At 34.7% G+C, this 25,633-nt stretch overlaps 1 protein-coding gene across 12 annotated transcripts in view; it reads left to right on the forward strand.

Moving 5' to 3' along the window:
* RhoGAP71E (Rho GTPase activating protein at 71E) overlaps positions 1-25,633 on the forward strand; it is a 398,447-nt gene that overhangs the window by 306,030 nt on the left and 66,784 nt on the right. For 8 of the 12 annotated variants that reach the window (XR_014130685.1, XM_081751970.1, XM_081751966.1 and 5 more), the window contains 4 exons: positions 1,398-1,409; positions 5,325-5,487; positions 11,042-11,119; positions 17,494-17,666. Coding sequence is in view for 11 of the 12 variants with exons in the window: in XM_081751970.1 (XP_081608096.1) it covers positions 1,398-1,409; positions 5,325-5,487; positions 11,042-11,119; positions 17,494-17,666 (426 nt within the window). In the remaining variant the exon portion in view is untranslated. The remainder of the gene's footprint in view (positions 1-1,397; positions 1,410-5,324; positions 5,488-11,041; positions 11,120-17,493; positions 17,667-25,633) is intronic. The other 4 variants (XM_081751967.1, XM_081751963.1, XM_081751964.1 and 1 more) reach the window with 3 other exon arrangements.

A 25,633-nucleotide genomic window follows, 5' to 3' on the forward strand; every position in this document is an offset into this window, starting at 1 on the left:
ATTTGCGTAGTAGTTTTATAGTAAAACTATAAAGTGATTGGTGCATAATCATTGCACCAACGTCCTTCTGTCTGAATTCTTTCATGTTCGTTCATCAACAAATTACCTTCTTTCGATACAGATTTATTAAATGGGTATTATAACAATTAAATACTTCTGCGACTTAAGCTAGAGGTTTGTTGCCGCAAATGCAATCTCGCACGCAAATACAATAATCTTATCCAGGCAGGATTGTTAACTTCCATGTTGTGATTATTTTTTATATTGTCCTACTTTATTAGTGGCTTTCCATTGAAAACTGTTTGTCTCACTCGTATTTTCCATACAAAAAGATTTGTTCTATCTTATTAATCGTGCAATATCAGAATTATTGGCGTTTAGTTCCATCGATAGTACTCGCGACGATAAAATGTTTAGTTTAGTAATAGTAGTAGATCGAAGTTTCAAAAGTTCTTCCAATCAACTGATCGATTTGGATGCAATTTTTGGTTCGTACAGAGATTTATGATCTTTCTGCTCAAAAAAACTTCATTCAAATGCGTTTAGTAGCTTGAAAGCTATTAGCAAATGAAATATAATGTAAGGAGCGGATATTTACTTCCTGCTGGCGGTTTCTTAGATAAGTTTTTCAAAATTTTTCGATTTTGTTGATAAATGTTTTACTTTATTTGGAAAATCCTAATTTTAGAATTATATTACAATCCATTAAACGATATATCAATCAGGTCTTTGCAGACTAATCAGCAGTGAAAACATCTTTTCAATGTGTAGCGATCGTGAAACGTCTGAATCCGCCAAACTCTTGAATTACTTTTCCTTTTCTTGAGTCCCAGGTTGTCATAAAGAAAGAAAAGAAAGATCGAAAAACTAACACCATTCCCTTTTAATTGCTTTTTAAGTTAATGATATCAAAATAAACTGAAATCACTCACTTTCCTCTTGTTATGTAAAGAAATAATATTAGTTTCAAAGCAATGCAGTGGTAACCATTTTTTAACGTTTAGTAATTCTGCCTGTGTAATAAAACTGTTTTGACACGGGACAGGCAGTTTAATATATACACAATTGTGCCACAAGAATGGATCTTAAATTAACGTCATTCGTAAATTTTTGGTAGAAAATAAGTGGAGTTAAACGTTCATTAGAATTACTGCATTTTGCTCTTCTAAATGCTTATCGTTAAGCTTCTGTTAATTTGTTGTTTTTACTTCGTAAATTCTTTTTTAATCTGTCCTTTAAATTAGAGTAGAGAGTTTTTTTCCTAATTATCTGTACATAAGAAATCTCACAGCATGTTTTAAAAGAAATAATATTAAATTGTTATTTTTATATGAGAAAGAATACTTTTCAATCTTACTAGGTGGCCTTTTTTTCTCTTTCCTGTTTCCCAATTTCAGGCTGAAGTGAGTGTAAGTATTGAATGTTTAATTGTGATATTTGAGTATGCTCTGTTCCGAAATTAGGCTTGAGATATATAATTGTAGCTTTCCATGAATGTCTTGGTTCTGTTTGTTTTTTTCTATTGGAATGTAGGTCAATACGGAAGCCTTTGAGAATCGCTAGAAGAATCAGTTCATGAATGTATCTAGTTTAGCACTTATTTACGTCCTCCAGGGAAGGTTTCAAGGATAAATTTTGGAAAAATGTGTCAATATACTTAGTCACTTCTAATTGTCCAGATTATTATGTGCAAAATACAATTGCATTTTGAATTGTAATGTTGTTGAATATCGTTGTAACATTTAATACCCTATAGAGCATGAACTACTTTCAAATATACCTCTAATATACATTATTATTTTTGAAAACTCGTGTATGTAGTGTTCATATAAACTCTGGTCTTTTATCTGACGTGAATGTCCCTCGCATCGGTGTTTTGCACTCGAATATGTATTTTAAATTAACAAAAGTTCTTTGACTTATTAATGCATTTCATTGAATGATTTTTGATACGTAATTTTCAGTTTAAGTAACCGAAAGTTGCATGTCAAGTATACTGAACCCTGTTCTTCTATTTATTTAGTTATTTACCTACTGCGAATTACTAGTCAGCTAACTTAAAATACTATTCTAAATAACATCTTAAATAGATTGAATTAAGGCATGTTTTTGTGTATATAATCCTGCATGTAATGTTAAATATATCGGTAGATGCATATGTTACACGCACTTAGATGTTTGAATTAAGCAAACGACTAGATACGAATTAGGTTTTCTTTTGTTCTTTGGGGTATCCAGGTGGGTTATGAAATGTTCTGATGCTTTTATCGTAATTGCTTGTAAAAAGGTAGTACAATTGTTGGGGGGAAGTCAGTGTTAGAAATTTTGTTTTCTGAGTCCCTATGAGTTATACAGGTATCAATCGAACTTCCTTTTAGTTAATGGTATCATTCAAACTTTCTGTAAATGTTAATATTATTGTGACATTATATTAATAACGTTGATATTAACATGACATCACATTTTGAGGTCCTTCTAATTCAACCATAGCATTTTATTTTATAGGGAAATGAAGTTTAATAATGAACCTGCTACGATAGGGTTAATATTGAGCAAGTGGAACAAACTAATACATTGAGGGAAATGGCAAAAACTTCACAAAACTGAGAAACTTTGATATTAAATGAATAAATAAATAAATAAATAAATAAGTAAAAATGCACAGATATAGCAAGGAACTATACAAAAAGTAGCAAACGAATAATTAGGCAAATTTGAGAAGAACTTCAGTGGTGCATTGCAGGTATAGTAACCGGCACGTAGCATAGCAGCTCAAGATCACTGCAAAAAGCAGACGAATTCCGAACAGCGATCCTACCGTCAATCAGCTTTCCAATAACCGGCAGTGCTGTCAGCTCTACATAATTATTCCAGCATCCAATAACAAGTATACTGTCACAGAGGGATTAATAACACATAAAAAAAAGAATCCTTATAGTAGAAATAATAAAAATAAATTAATAATGACATATGTGCGTGTATTTCTGTCTTAAAATTTATTTTGAGATCGAAGTGCATCAATTCATTCAAAATGATGACATTTATATTGTATAACCCATTTTTATTTTAATCCGAGAAAATGTGTAATATATTTAAATTTTATTACAACTATCCGGAAAAGTACACGAACAATAGCACCAATTTGTCGTAAATAACAAGTATTTTGGGCAGAAAATAACGAAAATTTGACGTCCCTACATTAATCTATACTGCGTAACGAACATAATTCCAGTATGTGAGCGGCAATTATTTTCTCATATTTACTAGAATATTGTGATTGTATTTTATACACATACCTCATAACTCTGAGACACTGCAACACACATTCTGCAGTGCAATGTAGCTAACTACCCTGCCAACCCTGCAAGAGAATAAAGTGGAAGCTCGCCTCGGCCAGCACATTGTGACCTTGAGCAGCCATGCTACGTGCTGGTAACTATACTGCGTAAAGCAGTAAACGAGTGGATAGGTATATGCCAAAGAAGGCGTAGAGTTTCGAAAGGCTGTATCAGTTTACAGTTTACATAACACTAATTAAAAAATATCATAGCTTCTTTCACTTGTTACATTGTTAGATTTGATTGCATTGTCAGAATTAAAATAACTATATATTCTTTGGTCAAATGATCGATATAAGCAGGGTGATTTTTGTTATCCATACCAAGACAGTTTTACAGAAATGATGAGATTCTTTTAGATGCAAGAAACAGCTAAATAGGAAGTTCATTGTAGGGATAAAGCTTATGTTGACTATATATGGCATGCATTTATTTATGGATTGAAACCAATCAGATCACGATGTTGCATCAATAAAAGAAGTTCTACTAGATAGTATAAAACTTGTTTTCTATCCAAGGAAAAATTAATTTCTATGCTAATTTACTTGATATAGTGTATTATTAGTTTATCCTTCAGTGTCCTATCGTATTATATCTTGAAGTTAATATATATTACTAACCCATTCTTATCTGTTTTCTATAGCAGTTCTTGTTTAGAAGTCTCTGTTATTTGTTTTCCTTTCGTATAAATAAAAAAAAAAAGTCAGCAACTAACCTGAATAATGTTCCTTCCAATTATCACCAATTATGTTAATAGAAATAAACGTAACAATTAAATTTATTTGCTACTGTTTACAAGCTGGGTACAAAGCAATGTTGAAAATTATAAAAATTGGTTTACATGTGATCACCATTTTGGAAACAGTGTTGACCTGGCCACATGTACATACAGTAATTTCAAGCTGCCGTCGGTTGAGTGGATGGATCACCTTTAAGAAACAAGGATTCTTTATTGAAGTTCAGGTAATAGCTAGTGCACTCGGTTTTAAAAAAAATGTACAAATGTAACTCGTTAGCTATGTGTTTTAAGTTCATATGTCTACTGGAACAGATGACAAAACTACTAGTATAAATAAATATACTGTGTAATATTTTTTGTTATGGTACTGTTGAAATACAAGAATAATGAATACTCTATATAAAATAACAATTCAATCCTTATGGTCCTGGTGGAAAATGCGCGAACAATGCATTTGAAATATTGGAGAAAAACAAAATACATATTGGAAGGAACAATATTCAGGTTAGTAGATAATTAGTATTAACAATGTATTCCATATGCTTTACCAGCAAGTTAAAGTATATCTTTAGAAAATACACTTTTAACCTTTAATAATTGTATATCACTCAGTATTGGAGTGCTTTGTAAAGGTAAACCATCGCTCAGCTTTCTCATTGTTTCAGGAGTTCTCTAAGTATATGTTTAAGCTGTTAAATATATATACATATGAATCTTGAGTTATTTCGTATGATAAACAGATTTTCCATTACGACATAATTGTACCGTATTTTGAGGTTTTATATTAAATTGTGTTCTTAATTTGAGGAAATTATTTTGCAATCATGAAATGCTTAATCACTTTATGTAATAATGTAATAAAGTAATATTGTAATAGTAATGAAGTAGGGAATGAAGTAGGGAATTTTTTCACAGTATTGTACTATTCTTTACTACATTATGATAAACAGAGAACAAGAAATTCATGAATCACAAATAGCATACTTTCAAGATAACAGTCAAGTAAGATTGTTATGTATAACTTCAGTATACTTAATAAAACAATAAATGAATAGTAGGTCCACTTTTATCTTATAGTGTGACACGGAAGGCTTCACGTTCTGTGCAGCTCTGAGTCAACTTCAATCAAATTGGAGCATGTGAAACAAGAACTGGAATATTTCATTTAAAGTTACAGTCGATTTTACTTCAAATATTTTCAAAAGTGTTTTGTCAATGAGTATTGCCTGTACTGTTCATTGTTACAGGTGGCTACAAGAATAATGAAATTTTTGATAGACAACTTTGGTGTAAGTAACCTCTTTGGGCGAGAAAACTACGAGTATTACGCACGCATCACTGGTAGAATATTGAAAATAGAAGAAGACTGGATATTTAGTTTTCGATATCCACCGGATACCTTAGTATCGCGTAAGTATTTTGTTTCTACATATAACATGATTTTGCAAGTGCTTATTTTATGCTACCACCTATGTATCTGGTATTTTTTTTTAGCTGCAGATTGTAGTTCTTTCGGCTTTTTATTTTTTCTCCTTTTCAATGACATACGTTCTCAATATAAATTAAATACCGAAAAGTGATAACAGTTGAAACTACTCGTGATGCTAATCAGAAGAGTCGTCATAGTTCCTACATTCAAATGGAGTTCAGAAGAGTATGTACAAGTTGTCCTTTACGGATGGCCAAATATTTCATAGGCCTCTGAGTGGTTGAATTGTTAGCCCGAAGATCGTGTCCGTTTTGTGCGACTGCTTCCAGGTTCGATCCCATGTAAGTATTCTTCTGTTGAAAGTGTGGAAATCTTGTACATTTTTTTAATCCGAAAGAAACTACCAGTCAATCAAAACTTGTATATACTGAAATAGCACGGTAACAGCCGTTGTAACTTGGGAATGACAATTTTATTAATGTCTTAAATTGCACTAAACAAAGCAGATTACACATTTTTAATTCAGTAGTTCTTACTTTTACCATAAATTTCATTTTATTCAAGGTAATTTGTGCTGCTTCCACATTCTTATGGGAAGATAATTCGAAATCCTTCCATCATATATGAGTGTCATCATTATCGTACAATAGTGATAATATATTTGGAACTGTGAAATATATATATTGGTGTAAGTCATACTGTTCGCTATCGTCCTCGAAGTTTTTTTTTGCATGTATTCTTCTGTCTTAATGATTCTTCTATTGCTGGAATATTCCGGGAATTTTTCTTCTGAAAAACTGTTGAACATCATATGCAACTCCTTCGTGATCTTCTGGTATGGTAACCTCATCGTTACAGTTGTGCTTCTCGTATTGAGAAATTTGCAGGGACCAAATCCTTTCAGTGTGGTGGAGAATTGCGGGTCAAGAGTTTTGTGGCAAATACTGCATTGTGTTCAACATTCGTGTGCTGGAGTTTTATCCATTTGAATAATTCTTGATGTACATAATGAACGTCGCAAAATGTAAAGAAAACATGTAAATTAAATTTCGCAAGCAGGGCCGAATTGTAGTAGAATTTTCGCGGTGTTCAAAAGCAAAATCAACATGCTCTTCGTAATACGTTTCTCGTTTTAGGCTTTCTTAGGTTGGGGAAATTTAAACTTTTCTTTGTAGACCATTATTCAGCAGTGCTGATACCATTAACTACTCTTGATCAAGCCAAAGGAATCTAGGAAAGTATAATTTTGAAACACATACATATATATAATGAATGTGTTACCAAATAATGGAAACATCTTAACAACATGAAACATAACGTTATTAATATGGCATTGGTCCATCTTTAGCCGATAGTATAATGCATTTGTCGGAGAATAGAGGCAGTACTCTTCAATCATTTCCAAAGGAAGTGGACCACTCTTCATGCAGAGCAGAACCCATTGTGTTAGCAAAGATGAACTGCGTCGGAGTTTCTACTCAAAATGTTCAGGGGGGGGGGGGATTGAATGGGTCAGGATAGGTATTGAAGTTCATCATGATACTTTTTAATGTATAACTAAACAAGTCAATCAATCAACACAGCTGAATCTGCTTATGTGTGCTTCGAACAATATCATATAGCTGCATCGGTGTTTTGGAAGTCTGCGTTATCGTGGAGAACATCTGCACCTGATCACTTCCTAAAATGTACATATAATAACTGACAATAACTCGTCATTTGAGTGTGTTAATAGAACCAACATAATACCATGGAATTATGGTCCACACCAGCATCGAACCACGGGCTTTTAACCTGTGATACAGATTCACTCTTCGGGCTTCTACCACACACAAATGAACCCATAGCTGTTATTGGAAACAGGAAAGATCACTCATCAAACTATATGACTCTCATTCAGTTATCGATATTCTATATTCTATGTTCTCGGCACCGTCTTTTCCCGTTATCGTTGTTAAGAGGATTCGAAATTACAAGGTGGACGTTGAAGTTGCACAGTCTTGTCATCGCCTGTTACGATCTCTTAGCGCCTTCCCAAATAGCACAGACAAGCGAACAGGGCCTAGTTCCTTTAGGAACCGCTATGGCGCTAGTTACGTGCACGAATATTTTCTCTGTGTAGCAGGCAAATGAAATAGCTAGCTATAACAGGAAAAGAATTCAAAAGTCTCCCTTCCCCATAGTATCACAAAAACTAAACTGTTTTTAAAATTGAATACAATTAGTATCGATTAATTAAGAATAAAAGATAATACAAACACACCGGGAAGAAATTCTTTACAAATTACAAACGAAGCATTTCTCCAGATAATTGCTGGGCATTTAGAAATTTTGCATGTTCAAAACCTCCTGTTTCAACATCTGCTATGTTCTTCAGCAACACTGGAACTATTACATCGCAAATTTTAACACTTAATTCGAATGAATGATTGTCCAAAAAGAGGCACTGCAAATACTAAACATGTTGCAGAAAGGAAACAATGTAGGCGGAAAGAGTTTCCGAAATTCGGGTGTTCACAAACCGACGGACCTTTTCAACAAACTTTTCAACAACGTGAATCACTGAAGAAGAAGAAGAAAAAAAAATTGCTCTAACGTATCCAGAATTTGCATGGTTAACACACAAGGACATAACTATAAACTGCATGTCCAATGGGTTCGTAGTTCGTCACATTCTAGATGATTACACAAGTTCGTTTGATACTCAGTCTTGTATATCTAATCAATCAATGAGATTATGGAAAACGTAAACTTCTGTAGGGAAAAGTTGTTCTTGTGGAACACCATTTACGAAGATCGGGAAGATGCTTTCTGCGTAGGTGTTGCAGTATAGTTAATTGCGCCTATTCCATAAACTATGTGCCACACGAAAAAAGTTTTCGTATAAAAGTTGTCGTTATTCCATGCTTTTCAGTGATATGTCAGATGACGTACTTTGACATTTAAAATTTTCGGGTGACCTCACAGGGTCCCCTATCATAGAATCCTGTGAGGCAACTCCATTCTATGCGCTCTGTGACAGTTTTATTTGAAACACTGGGTGTATACCACATTGTTGATACCTAGCTTATATTAATGACTTGTAAAGAAATTTCAGACAATAATAGTTCTAATCCTGACGGCCTTCAGAGGTCTTTATAGTTGCGCTGCTACGAGCTTTGCTTTGTTATCAAAACAATATTGCTTTGTTTCTCAAACACACAAAAGGAACCTCAGAGAAATCGGTTTCCGTCTATCATGTTGCTTATCTATTTTCAAGGGAGAAGTGAAAAATTTTAAGTAGTAATTTCAGTTACGTATTGAATAAAATAAAACAAAGTGGACGAAACTTAACATGGTTTATATGCCGTCACAATACAGTGTGCTACCGGCTAAATATTTTTCCCTTTTCGTTCAGAGAATTGTATAATACAGAAGTTGATTCATGTATATTGAGCTGAAGTCATTGTGCAACTGTGCCGCGCATGTGCAATCTATCGTCGTGAGATTACCGAGAGGCAAACAACAGTACCTCCGTGATCAAAAGTAAAGCAGTGTGGTCGAGTGAGTCTGATACCACCTAAACTAAACATATTCTGGGGAGGGGGGGTTCATTGTAGCCCTTTCCGACGCTCAGTTCATGGCATTATGCATCGTAGAAATGTGTAAAGTGCGTAATTCTTGCGTAGGTCGTGTTATTGTGAATCATGGTTAAATGGAAATGCGGCACAGAGCTCTGGGCTTACCACACCGACGCGAGCAACTAGAAATCGGTCTCCCGTGAAGAGGATTCCGTCGCTGTTGCGTGTGGTTCGGCAAATGCCGACCTCCGAAAAACTCACACACAGCGTGCAATGGCCAGCGAATGCTGCACATCGCAAGTGACAAGCAACGCACCAGGGATTTACGCCTCATGGTCATTCGCAAGAGCAATGTGCATTCCTTGAAACTGTGTCATGTGGCTGAGCGAAAAGGGAACTGCCGGGTACTGTATGAACATAATCTCGCGAGTGATCGGTGGAAATTTGTTGTTATCCTTGATGAGGTGTGGATTTACCGCACAGACTGGAGTAAAGTTCTTGCTATTACATACAGACCTCTTGATGCCAAGGGCCTAAGCACGTTCTTCCTCCAGTGCGCAGATAATTTCCCATAAGGTTCATGATTGTGGCCAGTTTCTCGTACAGGGGCAAACTGCGTCTCCGAAAAGAGGAGTAAAACATTAATATCAATGCTGCGTACTACCAGATTCATGTCCTGATTTAAATGTACAGCATTAAATCCCGGCATTGTACGAACAGGACGTGAACCAGGTTGAACTGAACCAAATAAGGCATTCAGCCACTCGGCGAAAACATCACTGAAATTCTATCACCGTATTAAATATGAAAGTGAAATTTCGGCACTTCCTTTCTCTGATATCCCTATCAAGGGTTCAGATGGCAGTCCAATGGACTATTGTGCTTTCGGACTCATCAAGCGGCACCTTTCCTATCGTCGAGTCCGCATTGTCTCTGGCCTGTGGAAAGCCTGTAAGGAGTGGGATGCAATATCCATGATCCAGCTACAACGCAGTCTCCTGCAATGGAACTCCAGTACCGGGAAGTAGTCAGTAAAAGTGGCCTGCATATCGAACACAACCGGTAATGGAATCTTAAGTAAATGGCACATTCAGATTCGACTTAGTATAAATGAATCAACTTTTGTGTGTGTGTATAGGTTCATAAAATTATTGGCAAGAGAAAATTTATCAATGAAAATTACTTTTGAATGTGACCATACATGTCTAGCTGCACACAGGAACTACTAACTTTGTCCTTTATGTGAAAGTGTATGATATATTGTCCACATATATATGAAATATTTCGGTGACTAATTTCGATAATGTCTGAAACTGTTTTTATTTTTTTAAAGTATTGTCATAAGAATAAATAATCAAATAAAAACGTTTTAACCTCTCACAATTATGAAGGTGATAAGTGAAAGTGAATGATAGTAAATTAATTACTGGGATTGTGGTAACAGCGAGACGGTAACCGGATCCGAAGGCAACTCAGCTCACAACAAATCCTAAAAAGAGGGATTTAATATGAGCCTACATATAATCTCGAGATCCAGTCTACGAGAAATGTTTGAAGTATTACTGTTTCGAAAGGCATGTTTTTGCGCTGTTTCTTATTTTTGGTTTTGTAATGTTTTGATCTACTTCGAAGTTAAACCTCGTAATAGTATGTCGTAGCTGAAATACCTTATGTCCTTTTTGCCTTGCATGGTTCTTCACTTAATGCTAGAAATATTATTTGAGACTTTCCCCCGTGAATTATATCTTGTTCTACATCAACAATACAAATATCATTTTTTTTTTTTTTCGACATGTTTCTTCAACATTATATGAAATTTCTTTTTGTTAAATTTTCTTCCTTAATTCCAACGATTTTTTACGTTCTTTTTCGTTGATAAGTTCTTTGTAACTGCTTCGTAAATTTAATCAAAACGATCTGTATACATCGATGCCATTATTTCCCAAAACACTTTTAGAATTCTTGTTCTCAACAGGCCAATTATCTTTGGAAGCTGAAAAGACTTGGTTACAATATGAATCTGAGAAGTGGGGACTGAAATTTAACCTGGAAGGTAGGGATTTTCCGTGTTTTCTGTGTCCCCTGCTTTAGTTGTCCGAGCTTGAGCAATTTTTTGTTTTTACTTCAATTATTTACTCTTTTATAACTCTTTCTGCCCCTTAGTTCAGCATAATAATGTGAATTTTATATACAGTGTTTAGATTTAATAGCGCTTCAGGAATGCTGAATCCTTTTGTTTAGTTTAGAGATATGGAATGTTCTAGCATGATTGTCTTCATTTCTGGATTGTTTTGTGGTAAGTTATAGTAAAGCTTAACCTTAAGCTCAAAATGTGTTGGATTCTTATTCAATTGCCGAGAATAAGTAACACATTTATACTGTATACTCCTCCTCGAATGGCGTGCTAGTTAACTTGTTTGTGTGTGTGGTATATATATATGATAGATAGATAGATAAATCTTGACGTAAAATTTAAAGGAACACAGGTTGGAACCACAAGGTTAAACGTGACCCAGTCATTGTGTTGTTTCACCCTCATACGTTGAGGTGGGATTTCAAGAGCTGCATTGCGATTACGCGTATTTTCTCTTTCGTTCTTCCATGCATTCCAACTCTTGTGTACAACAATAATGCACAGCTCGTGGCTGGCCGTTGTATATATTCCTTTAAATTTTGGGTCCTTTATATTAGAAGTGAGTAAATATGAAGATATTTTCTGCATTAGTAATGTAGACTGCATTGCAGATAGTTTCGATTTAAATAATAATAATATGGGATTTCTTTCTTTATTAAATTGATGTGTCTAGAATTAACTGTATTCAAAGTTCTAACTGCTTACCTCTTTGCTTTTAGAAATTTGAATTGCGAAGATATTCTACGAATATCGCGTCGCACCCGAATATCATATCATTTACTTTTAAAAGCGTGAGAATAGAACGATTTCTTCTTGATTAACTTTCCCCTCTAGTGCTAAAATCTGAAAAACAACTTCACACTCTACTACTATTGAAAAAACGCGTATGCTGTATTATTTTTTTTTCTTGTACCTTTAGTGAGTATTTATTTATGATTGTCTTCTACGTTTGAGCGATATATTTTACAATATTATTACAAGAGTAACTCAGAAAGGAATTTTATTTTTAACTTTTTAAAATAAATATTACCGAGAGAAGCTGGGAACTCGTTGTAGTCGTTGTTGAGAAATTCGTCTCATATGTTCGTGGTTTCGAATTTCTACAGAGAGGTGAGTCATTTTTCTTAGTGTTATGGTCACTGCACACCTGCTCAGTCGATACTTAGCACGTGCTTTCGGTGTCCATTGACATAGGTTCGGTTCCCGGTGGACATAGCATTGTTGGTGCTAATTCAGATCGTGAGGCAGCTGGGAGATGGGCTTACTTAAATAGCGAAATTTAGTCTTGGAAAGTCAGTTGATATCAAAGCTCTGACTACATCTCACACAATTTAATGTATACCTACTGGTCGGTCATTACTCTGCGAACTGTAGCGCCAGCGAATGCGAATCTTATAGTATAAAATATATAATCATTACATTAAGTGTTAAAAGTATGACTTGGAACAAATTTGATAATTCGATTACGAAGGTTTTTACAAAAGATTAAATATATTCCCAATAAGTTAGAATATTCGGAAACAAGTTTAAGTTCTATTCATAAGCTCTCAGAACTAATGAAGATTAAATTCTCTTGCGGTTCATGAATGTATTCATTCAAGTAGCAATCCTTCTGCTTACGTGCAGGGATATTTCTCATTCATGTGAAACTCCTGATATCCTCCGATAAGTCTGAAAGTATTGCTTCACATTAGTATGTACCTTACAGTTGGTTTAAAACGTTCGAAGAGGACCGAGATGTCCAAGGTAATAGTTATGATCATTTTAGATTGTTGTGGTGGTGGTTATGGAAAGTTCACACATTTAGAACAGACTATGAATCATGTTCATTAGAAGATATTTTACCTTTATTAAAATAATGTGTGTATATACACATTGACAATATAGGCTTTGGAAATCATCTGCCACTTTGCTGCCACTTTGACATTTTATAACGTAAGATCTAAAACATTCAACCGTAAGGCAATTTTTCACTAATAAACTGATCCAACTGGTATAGGCATATGACTGACTAATTCAAAACTTTCCTTTATTAAAACGAAAGTCGTTTCGAAGAGATTACTTTGAAGATGATAATTAGAGACTAATATATAATTGATAAGTCAGTGTGGAGTTCTCATTACTCTTTGAAACAAACACGTATATACACTTGACATCAAAATATAAATGATAACTCCTCTACTCTAAGGATATGCAAAAAAGTAATATTACAATTTAAGGTTGTGCAGTCCGTGCGCCACCTTTGATTTTTGATTTTGCTTTTTCCTACATATTAATGTATTGTTCGTTGTAAATGCGTTTATATATAAATTTAGTGTATGTTAATTTAATAAGTTCACAAGTATAAAATATACATAGAATGATGGGACCCATATACAACTGTTTTACGAAAACCTCTGTTTTGGTTCTTTCTTGAATTTTCGTATTAGGGCTGGTCATCATTCACAGAACGCTGTAGTCATAACACACTTTGGAAAATTCAATCTGGAAGAGCAGAAAGGCTACTGAAATTTTTATAACTGCTTTGTTTTGAACCTTCGACATAAAAGTATGAAATTTGATATATGGGTGGTTTCTATTTTACAGAATAAGAACATGCAATTCACTTACCTAAATTCGAAATGGCAAACTGAGGATGGATGCGGGACATTTTGAAATACTTAGTAATATCTCATTCATGTGATTAATTTTGAGAATTCTTCCCTGAAAATGGAGAAAATTCTATATTAGATACGTTCTTTACCGGTGAACATCAAGGCTGCAAATTTAGTATATAAGGAATTTTCGTTTTATGGAATACCAATCTGTCATTTACGTACACGAATTCAAATGAGTGATATAGAGTGAGCCAGGCAGTGGGAGGAGAGATGCGAGTAAATAAGCATGTTTATATATAAAACTAGCCTTCGGCTGCGAGTGAATAAAATTTTCACAGCTTCCCAGAAATCCACGTCTACGGTCTCGTACGTAATTTTTTTGTTTCTATCATGTCTACTTTGTTAGAACACTTTATTTTCTTTACGGTTAATAGTAAGGAAGTTTTGAATTTTTACAATGACCACCATTTTGAAACGAGATAACGTATCAAAACAAATGTTGTAAAAATCCTTGCGAGGATTAAGGAATACTATTTTTCTTCTAGCATTAATGTTAAGAAAGTTACGGGTCTTTTATATTTTGAAATGGACACCATTTTGACTCAAAGTAATGGATGTAGCTGACCAAGAAATGAAACTAAATACTATATCAAGGAATCGCACATGCCATGTTTCATCTTGGTACAATCAAAATTGCGAATGCTATTGTGTCAACAAGATTTGTTATACCCATATACGGTTTTATATATATACTCCTAAACCACCACTTCTTATATACGAAAAACCTAACATTTGGGACTCACTTTCTGTTGGTTATTCCGCAAACACTAAAACCTTACAAAATTTCAAAATCGACAGCTGCTGGAAGTGTCTTAAACATTTTGGAGTGTGGAAGTAGTCTCATTTAAAATGACTGGTGATAGAAATTTAAAAACCCCATAGAACCTTTTAAAACCTTTTTTTGACAATTTTTTGTTTGTTAGTTTCAAGAACCTGTGAGCATACCAAATTTTGGGTGTATATTCTAATTAGAATTACCCATTTTTCAGTTTTTCATTGAAAAATAACACCATTGAGATAACATGGGAAAATTTTTCTTCTCCCCCGAGAAACTAAAAGTATTCATTTTTGGCAACTTTTTTGTGAGTTGGTCCCAAAAAGTTACAAATGTGCCAAATTACATTATTGTAGTCCTACCAAAAGTGTCTGTAATAGTTATATGATGTAAAAAATGTTCCATCTAAGTAACGTGGGGAAGATTTTGCACTTTCCCATAAAGCTTGTCTAAAATTGAAAATATTTTTGGTGGTTTATTAAGATAACGCTACCAAAAACCTACAGGCATACCGAATTTCAAGTTTTAATTCCAATTCCAACTTTCCAGAATTCCCAAAATATATTATTTATGTCCAAATAAACGCCTATTAAAATGAAATAGGGAATGGAAAAAAAAATCTCTCCTAAAGCTATAAGCATGCCTAATTTCAACTTTCTACGTTAACCGGAAGTACCTGTGATTGTATGTCAGTTCATGTAGCTTTATATACAAAGGATGTTCAAAAAGTTTTGCACAGTGGTATCTAATTTTTTTATTTGTTGCAGGAGAAGAATGAATTTTTTTTGTGAGCGTACTTGGAACATTTAGCTATACACTGAGCCTACTCAATGTAGCCTCCATCAGCTGTGACGCATCTAGTCCAGCGTTCTTTCCATGATGTAAATGCACTTCAGTAAAAGTCTACGGGATTGACTTTTACACCATCACTTGACACAGGAAATAAGGTCTTTCTCACTATCAAATGTTTTACCGCGCAGGTGGGCCTTCAGACGTGTTTTGCTCTCAGGTTCGGACAAAAACAACCATGTTTCATCCTGGGTAATGACGCCGTCAAAACACTGTTTCCACTCTTCAGTAAAGCTCGTCATGAGACCCTCGCACACATCCTTCCTCATCTTTTTTTTTTTTTTTTTTTCTCTTGTCAATAATCTAGGCACCCAACGTGCACAGATTTTTCTGTACCCTAGTGACTGTACCACTGATACCACATTACCCAATCACAAATCAGTCATTTCAGCAAGCTGTCGTGTCATCACACATCTGTCATTTTGGATGATTTGATTAATGGTCTCCTTATTCACATCACTCACTACCGTCGATGGTCTACCGCATCGTGGATTGTCCAGTAGAGAAAAATCACCTTCTTTAAACCTCTGCAACTACCGCTGGATACTGCTGCGATTCAATGTGTCCTCCCCATAAACAGGGAGCAACTTCCTGTGAATCGATGTGGCAGTCATCGCTGATCTTAAAGAGGAACTCCATCACCGACCGTTGTCCCAAATTGACATCTACTTCACGGTCCATTATGGCTCACCTGTAAATAAAAGAAAATACTTTTATATACCAACTTATAGTTAAATGTTCCAAGTATGTTCACAAAAAATTTCATTCTCCTCCTGCAACAAATAAAAGAAATTAGAGACCACTGTGCAAAACTTTTTTGAACACCCTTTGTATTAACATTACAAAGCAAATGACAGAGATAACTATGTACAAGAAATCTGAAATCATGTAAAATATCAATTTCTAAAAGAAGAAAAAAGAAGCTATATAAGTAGATATAAGCAAAGATGATACAAATTTTAATAAATAGATTTGTAATCAGTTTCAGATCTTTTGTAGTAATTGTGTACAATGAGATTTATTTCGGAAAATTTCAGTGAGTATGCAGGAGTGAGTATTATTATATTTCACCACATGAACTGTGAGCTCTACAAACGTCTATCCGAAATTCTTGGGACCTCTCTCTCACTACGACTGGTCTTATAGTGTTATTTCAGGGTGTCGATCGGTCACGAAAGATATGAAAAAGTCACGAAATCAGAAAACGGCCATGAAAGTCAAGAAAAAGTCATGAAATTTAGCTTTTGGGTTATGATTTTTTAAAATCTGTACAAATATAAGTATAGACTGGAAAATTTTTGTTCTATAAAAGATCAAAATTCACCACCAAAATTGTCTATGGTCGGCTTTAGACGCTACCAAATTGCAAACAAAGCACGCTTCTATTGCATGCATGAAAATTTGGCCCAATTCGCACCCAAATTCGCTCTTGAAAACGTTACTAAATTTTATAGTTTGGGAAAGAAAAGGTCACGAAAAACTCGCGAAATTTCATTTTGGAATTTTAGTAGACACCCTGTACTTGTTTTTCTGTCCGACAGATAATATTTGTCGTCTTTGAGATGAACTATTGTCCAGAACTATAAATGTAGAAAAGGACAATGTGTCCATGATTTCAATATGCGCCTACTTCAACACTTCAGCTACTTTTAGATTTTTCTTTCTTTACTTCCTACTGCTTTTCCTGTCTACCTTGAAGCGTTTAGCGCTTATAGGATACTTGTTCTTAATGTCTGGGGTTGTGTACACTAATCTGTGCTGGGTAATCCGTTGTGTGTATATATAAAGGCTACGTTTTGTATTGAAAATAGGTAGTTTTGCTCAAGAACATCAATAAGTAAGTATTCAAGTTTATGAGATATTTACATGATAAATAAATTATGGTAAAAACATGCGCTGGCCTAGATGGAAATACTTCGTTAGTATGTTTTACAAAAATAAAGCAATCCGAATATTATTATTATTCCATATTATTATTATTTTATTTGATAAATACTTCATTCTCATTGCAGCAATGTCTCATCAGGAAGAGAGTCAGTCCACACCTGCATTAATTCGCGTTCCTGAAGGTTATGATTCAGAACCCGGAGGAGCCAGTTCATCTTTAGGTATCATTCCAGAAAACAATCTTTTAGAAAGCTACACTCGACTCTCGATTAGCTTAGAAGAAAATGGACTTTTTAAGGTAAAAATAAACCTTATAAACTTCCAATTTTTGGTCTCATGTTTAATTTATCGTTCTACATCATGACTTAAATTCAGTTTTACATTGGTCTTTGCCCTCTCCTTTGAATCTGTCTTCCAATTTGAGACTCTCATCCAATGTATTAGCTTACGTAAACTATTTAATCAGACGCTGGATTAGTTCCACTTGATATTTGTACTTCGTTGAATATTGTCTACTTCATCATCTTACGACATTTACACAAAGTAGATTGGTTTACCAATGAGGCACGATTAAAAAAAAAAATAAATAAATAAAAAAAAGCACGTTCTTGTTCTGACTTTTGCTTCTGTAGACATCCTGTTTGCCTGTATGTTTAGTTGTTTCAGTTCCTTTTTTTCGGAAGTAAGGTTAACGAAAGTGGTTTAGAGCAGATAACTTTTCAGGAATGAAGTTCAATAGAAATTGTTCAAATGAATGCATCTTTTCTGCAAGTAATTCTTCGTGATGAATAACATTATGGTTGAATCCGGCCCTTTATGCTCAGCAACTGGAACAGTGGGTGCCTTTCTTCAAGTGGGCAGTTTTCTCTTACAAAACGCAGTAAAAATTCATGAGGTTGAGGAAGTAGAAACCCTTCTGCACTCTGCGTGCAGCCCTTACTTTACCCTCTCGACTGTCGCTTTTTCCATTTGCTTTCTTCCTTTCTAGATAGCTTATACATTAATGTTGATGGAGTGCAACAATGAGGTAGCAAAATTTCTGAATTTAATTATCAGAATGATGCCTGCGTTGGGCTGAGCAATATACTGAAAAGGGGCGAAATGTAACAAAACGTTGATTTTACTTTGAGAATACTGTAATAGTCAGTCTATTGCAGAATACTGCATAGTAATAATTCTGTGTTCAGTTCTGACGGAAGTCGAAATATAGACAGAAAACGAATCTTGACATAACACTTTTTTCAGTGGCTCTCGTCAATGTTACAATGTTATACAAAATTACGTAGATCTCCATTCAGTTCATTTGAAGTAGTGTGAACTCACAAGCAAGGTTTTTCTTGTGTCATACTCCGATTTGCTTGAAATTTCTGGAGTGAATAAAGGAATCAAAAGTAGGACATAACGTATTTTTTTATATCGGCCAACGTGGGGGATGAAGGGCGTAAACACCTTCCTAAAGTGCGAACATAGGGCAATATGACACATTTTAGCAAGGCAATAAATAGCAACGTACAATGGGAATTTGCTTGAAATTCCTGCAAATAATAAAGGAATCAAAACCACGACATACTTTTTCCCCACTGTTATTACAATGTTTTCCGCTTATTGTTTCTTCCTCTACGAATTTTAAAAGCTAGCGTCTAGCGAATCGAAAAAGTGCGTTGTTTGTTATGGCCTTTCCTACATGGTGTTACATTGCCCAATGTTCGCAGTTGAGGGAGTGTTTATTCCCTTCATCCTGCACGTTGACCGATATATATATATATATATATATATATATATATATATATATATATATATATATATATATATATATATATATATATATATATATAGGAATTCCAAGCAAATCGGAGTGTGACACTTAAAAAACCTTGCTTGTCAGTAGTCACAAAACTATAACCTGTGACATCAATTGTTCTTCTTTGCATTACTCTTGGATAGAATTTGTAGGTAGTTATTTGCATGCATCGTTGAGCCTAAACTATTGTCATTCAGTTTTCTACTGCAACGTTATAAATTATAATTTGTCATTTTTATATCAGGAAACATTCATAGTGTTTGAAGTAATCTCATAATCTTTAAACTTCCGTGAATTTTCATTCTACCAAACGTTTTTTGGTTTCCTTGCGAAAATGTTTCCTAATTCTTTAAGTTTTACTGTATTTAAGAGATCTTTATATGTGTGTGAAAATTCCCATTAGCAACGTAAGTTTCTTGTCTTTTTTTAATGGAATAATTAGGTCATTCAGTTGATGTTATCAAAATGATAACAACATTAGAAATCAGTACATCGGTAGAGAAATCGAGAGAGTAGTACCAGTGTTTATTGCCGAATTGTACATTTTAAAGGAATTTTCCGATATACAAAACAAGTACTTCTCTCCCTCTCTAGATCTAAAATAGTATCTTTAGCTGATCACATAACTAAGGAAAACCTTATTAGTTTGTGTTACTTTTCCTCAACTTTGTATAAAGTTATATATAAGAAAATTTGTGTAAATTGATGTATAAGAAAATCCCGTAAATTGAGGGGAAAGAAAGAGTTTTGTATCTAATTATGTATTGTGATGTAGTTTGTATATCGTATTTTTAGTAACGTGCTCTAAAACTGTAGATTCTCTTTCAAATGCAGTATAATGCAGTGAAGTCTAAAATATATTATTTTTATTAGTGATAGTACGTTTAATTTATTCTACCAACTGTCGGTTCTTAATGTGAAGTCACCCCAAAAAATTTATTTCTAACGTAACTCGCTTTTCCTCAATGTATTCCGTTCATTTGTCTTCCAATTCAATGTCTTACCACATTAACCGTTCCGTTACTCGCTTTGCAGTCACTTGATAAATCCAACAATTAGTGTAACTGAGTGACAGAATGCGGTGTAACTGGAGTCCACTCCTTATACAGTTTAGAATAAGTTCTTGATAACAGACATAGAAAACTATATTTACACTTGCATTTTGTCCGAATTCCCGATGCACATTTAAATTGCTCACAAACTCGAAAATTTTAAAGCAAAATTTAAAAAGCTATCACCGAGTGTTTAAAAATGGAAATGAGTGAGTAAACTTAAGTACCGGAATATAGTGGAGATAAAGTTGTGAGCAGAAATTACGATATTTCTTATTAACCTGTTTTATCGGAGTTTCCCAACTTTTTCCAATATCTGTATGTACGATAAATATTGAATTCAATCAGTTCGTGTAAGTAGTACACCAATATGGCATATTTTCAGCAATTGGAACATTAAGAATGAATGGAAGCAGTAATATGCTCCAAACATAGAAGAGCAGCAAACCATGGGAAAAAGAAATATACTAATTGTGAACAAACTAACGTCTTAAATTGATAGGTACTTCGAGCTGATTTAGTGAGCAAATGTATTTCCAGTACTCACACATGTGTAAGGTTGTAGATATGAACTTTTAATGTAAATATTTTCTTCAGCTATATAGTAATAATAATTAGCATTTCACTGTTACATGTTGAGGCTACTGAGAGAAAAGAAATAGAAATAGTAGGATTTTACGTTAGTAAATTTCAAAGTAGGTATAGAATATAAAATAATGCATAAAACATCATAACGTAAATTACAAGCTCTTTCGCTTTTCGTCAGGCAGGAATGAAAAAGAAGGGAAAAGAAATTGAAGGAAATAACAATAACAGAGAATCATCATCCTTGTCAATATACGTAGTTCTCCGAATACTGCCAGCTACGAAAATGTGCTTAGATTTTGAGTGTTGTAAACTGTGAAGAAAGTGTAATGTGCTAAGTTATTGTTACACTTTTCACAACATATTCTTTTCCCACACTCTGCACCTTCCTTGCCGAGTAGCGGTAACTGTAAAATGTCCAGAATTGTTATTTGTTAAACCGTTCGGGATGCGTAACAGTTTCTCCCTTTTTTTGGCTTTCTAGTGAAAGAAAATGATCAATTATATTATTGTATAAAGCTAGGGCTATTTATTCTCTTTGAAAGTTAAGATACTCATCCCCTCCTCCCCTCTTAGAATTCCTAAGTATAATAAAGGAACATATCAACACAGAATATAGATACTGGCTACCATCATTTTTGTATTGAATCGAAATTCAGTTACTTTCGGTGTTTTCATCTCTAAATTTGACACCTTCCATAAATTCGTTACACTTCGGAATAGTGTTAAGTTGAAGAACTGGTACTTTCTTCTTCTTACTTTGTCTCTGACAACCCATCTATTAGTAGAGCCAGCATGATTTACAGCATTGCATGTACATTCAAGAAAACAAGCTAACAAACACCAGCACATATACAGCAGGTTACAGGACTAAGAAAATTCTTTTGTAAATGTCCAATAAATTATACTAAAAGCCTAATAGATTGAAATAAAGTCAAAGGCTACTTTGAATGAAGAAAGCCTTTATTTTTTTATTTATTTATTTATTATTTTATTTTATTTTTTTTTGTTTTTTATTTTATTTTTTTTTATTTCTGAAAAGTTACTCATAATCTTTCACAAAATATTTACTCTTGTTCAGTTTTTAGTATTTTCTTTATAGTAATAAAGACATGTTACGAAAACAGAAAACATAGGAATCCAGAAAAAGAAGAGAGGGAGGGAGGCAAATAAAAGAGATTACAAGAAGTAGCAGGATAATAGTAATGTATCGTAAACTGGTAACAAACTTCAATCAAAACGTACGAAATTATTTTGTGTGAGTTTTGTTTGGAGAGAGAGAGAAAAAAAATCCTAAATAGAGCAACAATGAATGTAAATGCTGTGCTGCTGCTGCCGAATGCATCTAATAGTATAATTTGGCAAGAAATCGCCTTTTGCCATGTTTCAATCTCTGTTATTTGTCGAGCTACAGTCGCTGAGTGAAATCATGGACGTTTGTCAGATTAGTGAGAAAGCAACAATGAAGGAGTTAGAACTATTTCTGCGTGTGAAGTTTTGCCTGCGACTTGGGAGAACCTTCGCAGGGGCATTGCAAATGCTTTAGCAAGCATGTAAATATAACTGTATAAGCTGCGTGCAGTGTGATGACTAAGTGTTTTAAGGAGGACTGGACTTCTTGCTGAAGTGACTTGACGACCCTCGTGTTGGGAGTTCGGGCTTGTGATTCGTGAAAATCGGGGGAGGAGGTGGATGAGACTTGCGTATATAGATACGATGTGTAAACCAAGAGATAGTCTGCATGGTTAGTGGAAAAAGGGTCTTCTTGAAAAGAAAGAAAGAAAGAAAGAAAGGAAAGGAAAGGAAAGACTCAACTGGAAAGACATTGTGCACCATAAACTTATACCAAGTTTCAGACTGTAGACAAGAAATTGTACTAGAAAATCGTAATACGATTGAGAAATGTTGTGCTTAGGAAGAGACCTGAATTGTGGGAGAATTAGTCTTGGATATTACATTAAGACGATGCGACAGCTTATTCATCCCTCCTAATCTGCAGGTATCTGGGAAAATATTATACATCCGTTGTGCCTCTTTCACTCTACTCACAGACTTAGTCCCAACATGCATTTTCTTCTTTCCACCTCAGTGACCTGTGCTCTTTCGAAGGAAGTGCATTCCAGCAAGGATTCCGAAACGAAGAAACGCTAGTAACGGTATATTGTCAGTAGAGGGGAGTACTGGGAAGGAAATAGCAATTAAAAGTTCACACAGTAATCAATAAAGCTAAAATTTGTTTTCGAATATACCTCGTATTTAGAAAAAAAAGAGAAAAAAAGACTCAATCTATAATTACGATTACTAAACACAAAGACACGTCTCATGGTAGGTTCTCTAAAACGGCTGCACGAATAGCTTAAATATTAAATAAATTTCAAGAGGATTTTCTGAATCGGTTTGAGAATTGTGACTAACATAACGAATTTGCAGTTTAATCCAGCCCTTTATATATTTAATGTACTAAATCGAAGACAACTCCCGTTTTCCTTAGCATAACAGGCATAATTGTGGGATGTTAAACTGAAAAATTTCATTTCGAAGGCAAAATGAACTCAAGTTTTCCGTATATCCTTTAATTTGTATAGTAGTTAGTACGGAATGCAAGTGTGCAAATCGTCATGCTGAGATAAGGACCTGCGCACTATTTCTATTTTCAGTTGCGTAGTTGTTTTTACGTAGTTAGTTTTCATCTGTGCTGTGTTCTGCTTCAACAATCTAATTTTGTAGTATAGAAAGTAGATTATATATTATGCATGTTTTATTGTTTTGTTTCTTTCTCATTGTCCTGAGTTCGTGATACGATGAAGTACGGTCATCACTGGCGTCTCTGGTATCTAAAATTTAGGGGGGACATTAAATAAAATGATTTAAATGGTAACTTAGCCCAATCTGTGTATTATCTTCGTTCCATTTCTTAACCTTCTGCTTACCTTTACGGACCCCCTGAGGTATATCAAGAACTCTGTTATGATCATTTCACAGCCTGAATATTATATTCCAAATATATATAACTATTATTATTCATATGTTATTCTGTAGGCAGTATATAAATGAAATTAGAATAAAATATTGAATATTGTGTACTTCAAAATATTGAGAGAAGACGAGGGGAACGCGTCCCCCGCTAGAGACGCCCGTGACGGTCATATAGAAAAATCTAAATTTTTTATATCCAGAGGACTATTGATGTTTAGACTCTCAAGAGAGAAGTTCTGCCGTGTGTGTTTCAATCCTAACAATCAATAAGCATGGAGAGCTGAAACACTCGTTTCAGTCCCACTTTGTACTATAATTCAGTTTAATTATTTTAGTGTTTGAAACTATATCAAAGTTAAATTAAACAGATCCAAATTATACTGGTAGAAAATGAAAAAGAACACCCAGGAACCATAGCCCAAACTGAATATAATTTTATGAACATATACGCTACAGGTTGCGCTGTTCGTAATCATATAGACAGTGCTCTGTTCTTGTTGACAGCAAGTATAGAGGCTCTACAAGACCATGTCATTGCGTTGTGTACCCTCTTCCAGCCTGCATTTTCGCGTGAAAAGGGTAGTAGACGTATCGGATGCCATCCTAGGAAATGGCATTCCATGTTTCTTCCAGCTTGTTGCGCAGTTGATAAGTTTGTTTTCGGGATAGTAGACTTGAACAAGAGACCGTCATTTTAATTTCGTGTATGCTGTGTTTGGAACTGGTTTGGTGATCATGTAGATCAAATAATTTATGTACGGCTTGGCGAGCATGCTACATAACACGAGCGGTGTGCTTTGTCCTGTTCGAAGAGAACATCTTGATGTCGCAGGAACTGCTAAAGAATAGGTTGGATGATGATCTGTTTATGTAGACTCTAGGCGAACGATCAGTGTGGCTGTAAGCCTCCTAACACCGTGATCCTGTATTGATCCTCAGTTTTGCTGCCTCAGGCGAAAGATTCACAAACTCAGCAGCATGAACTCGCTTACGCCATGTTGGTATGTCTCTAATGTTACTTCCAAGTTTGATGGGAACTCCTTGAATACCCCAACTTCTGCTGCGAGTTCGGAGTTGCTACGATTAGTACTCGCTTCATACTGCGTCTGTAGCGCTGTTGATCATTGCACACGAATGTGTTACTTGTCGTTGCGTTGAATGTGTTAAACCTTGCGGGTGTCTTCATTTCTATCACCGTATTATACCTTGATTGAAAGTAGTCCGGGTTGGTAATACTGGATTCTGGCCGAAAGAGTAGGAAAATGTATGCACTTGCTTACCTGTATGTTATAAGAGATATTAAAAGTGGTCCCGTTGACGTCGAGATACTTCTGCGCAGGTCGCATCATTTTGATGACAGTGTTTGTGGCTTTTTACGGGTGATGCTCCGAATGCAGTTGTCAGTTCATGGAAATTGCTTGTATACATCTGCTCTAAACATCCCCAGAGATAATAATCACAGAAGAACAAATCCGGAGAGCGAAGGATCCACAACCCCTTCTTACTGTGTGCTTTTCTCTAAACAGTTTATGCACTAACATCAGGATTTCATTCGAAGTGCCTCAATGTGGCTCCATCGTGTTATGGGGTCAGTTTCTGGTTAAACTGATGCAAGTCATATAAACTTCACTACTCACTGATTCAAAGAACATTTGACCCAGTATACGTGTCATAAAACTGCGCAAAAAATACTGATTTTTTGATCGTTTGATCATCATCACGTATTCTGCACATTCACGTAACTCGATAAATAGAACATATAGTACAGCAGCGGATCGAAACACCTATCCACAATCATTGTCAGTAACCAATGACAATGCGCAACCCACTTACCTATGTCCAGCTCCTTCA

Source organism: Thermobia domestica, chromosome 3 (assembly GCF_964235325.1).
Source record: "Thermobia domestica chromosome 3, izTheDome1.hap1.1, whole genome shotgun sequence".
Classification (NCBI taxonomy): Eukaryota; Metazoa; Arthropoda; class Insecta; order Zygentoma; family Lepismatidae; genus Thermobia; species Thermobia domestica.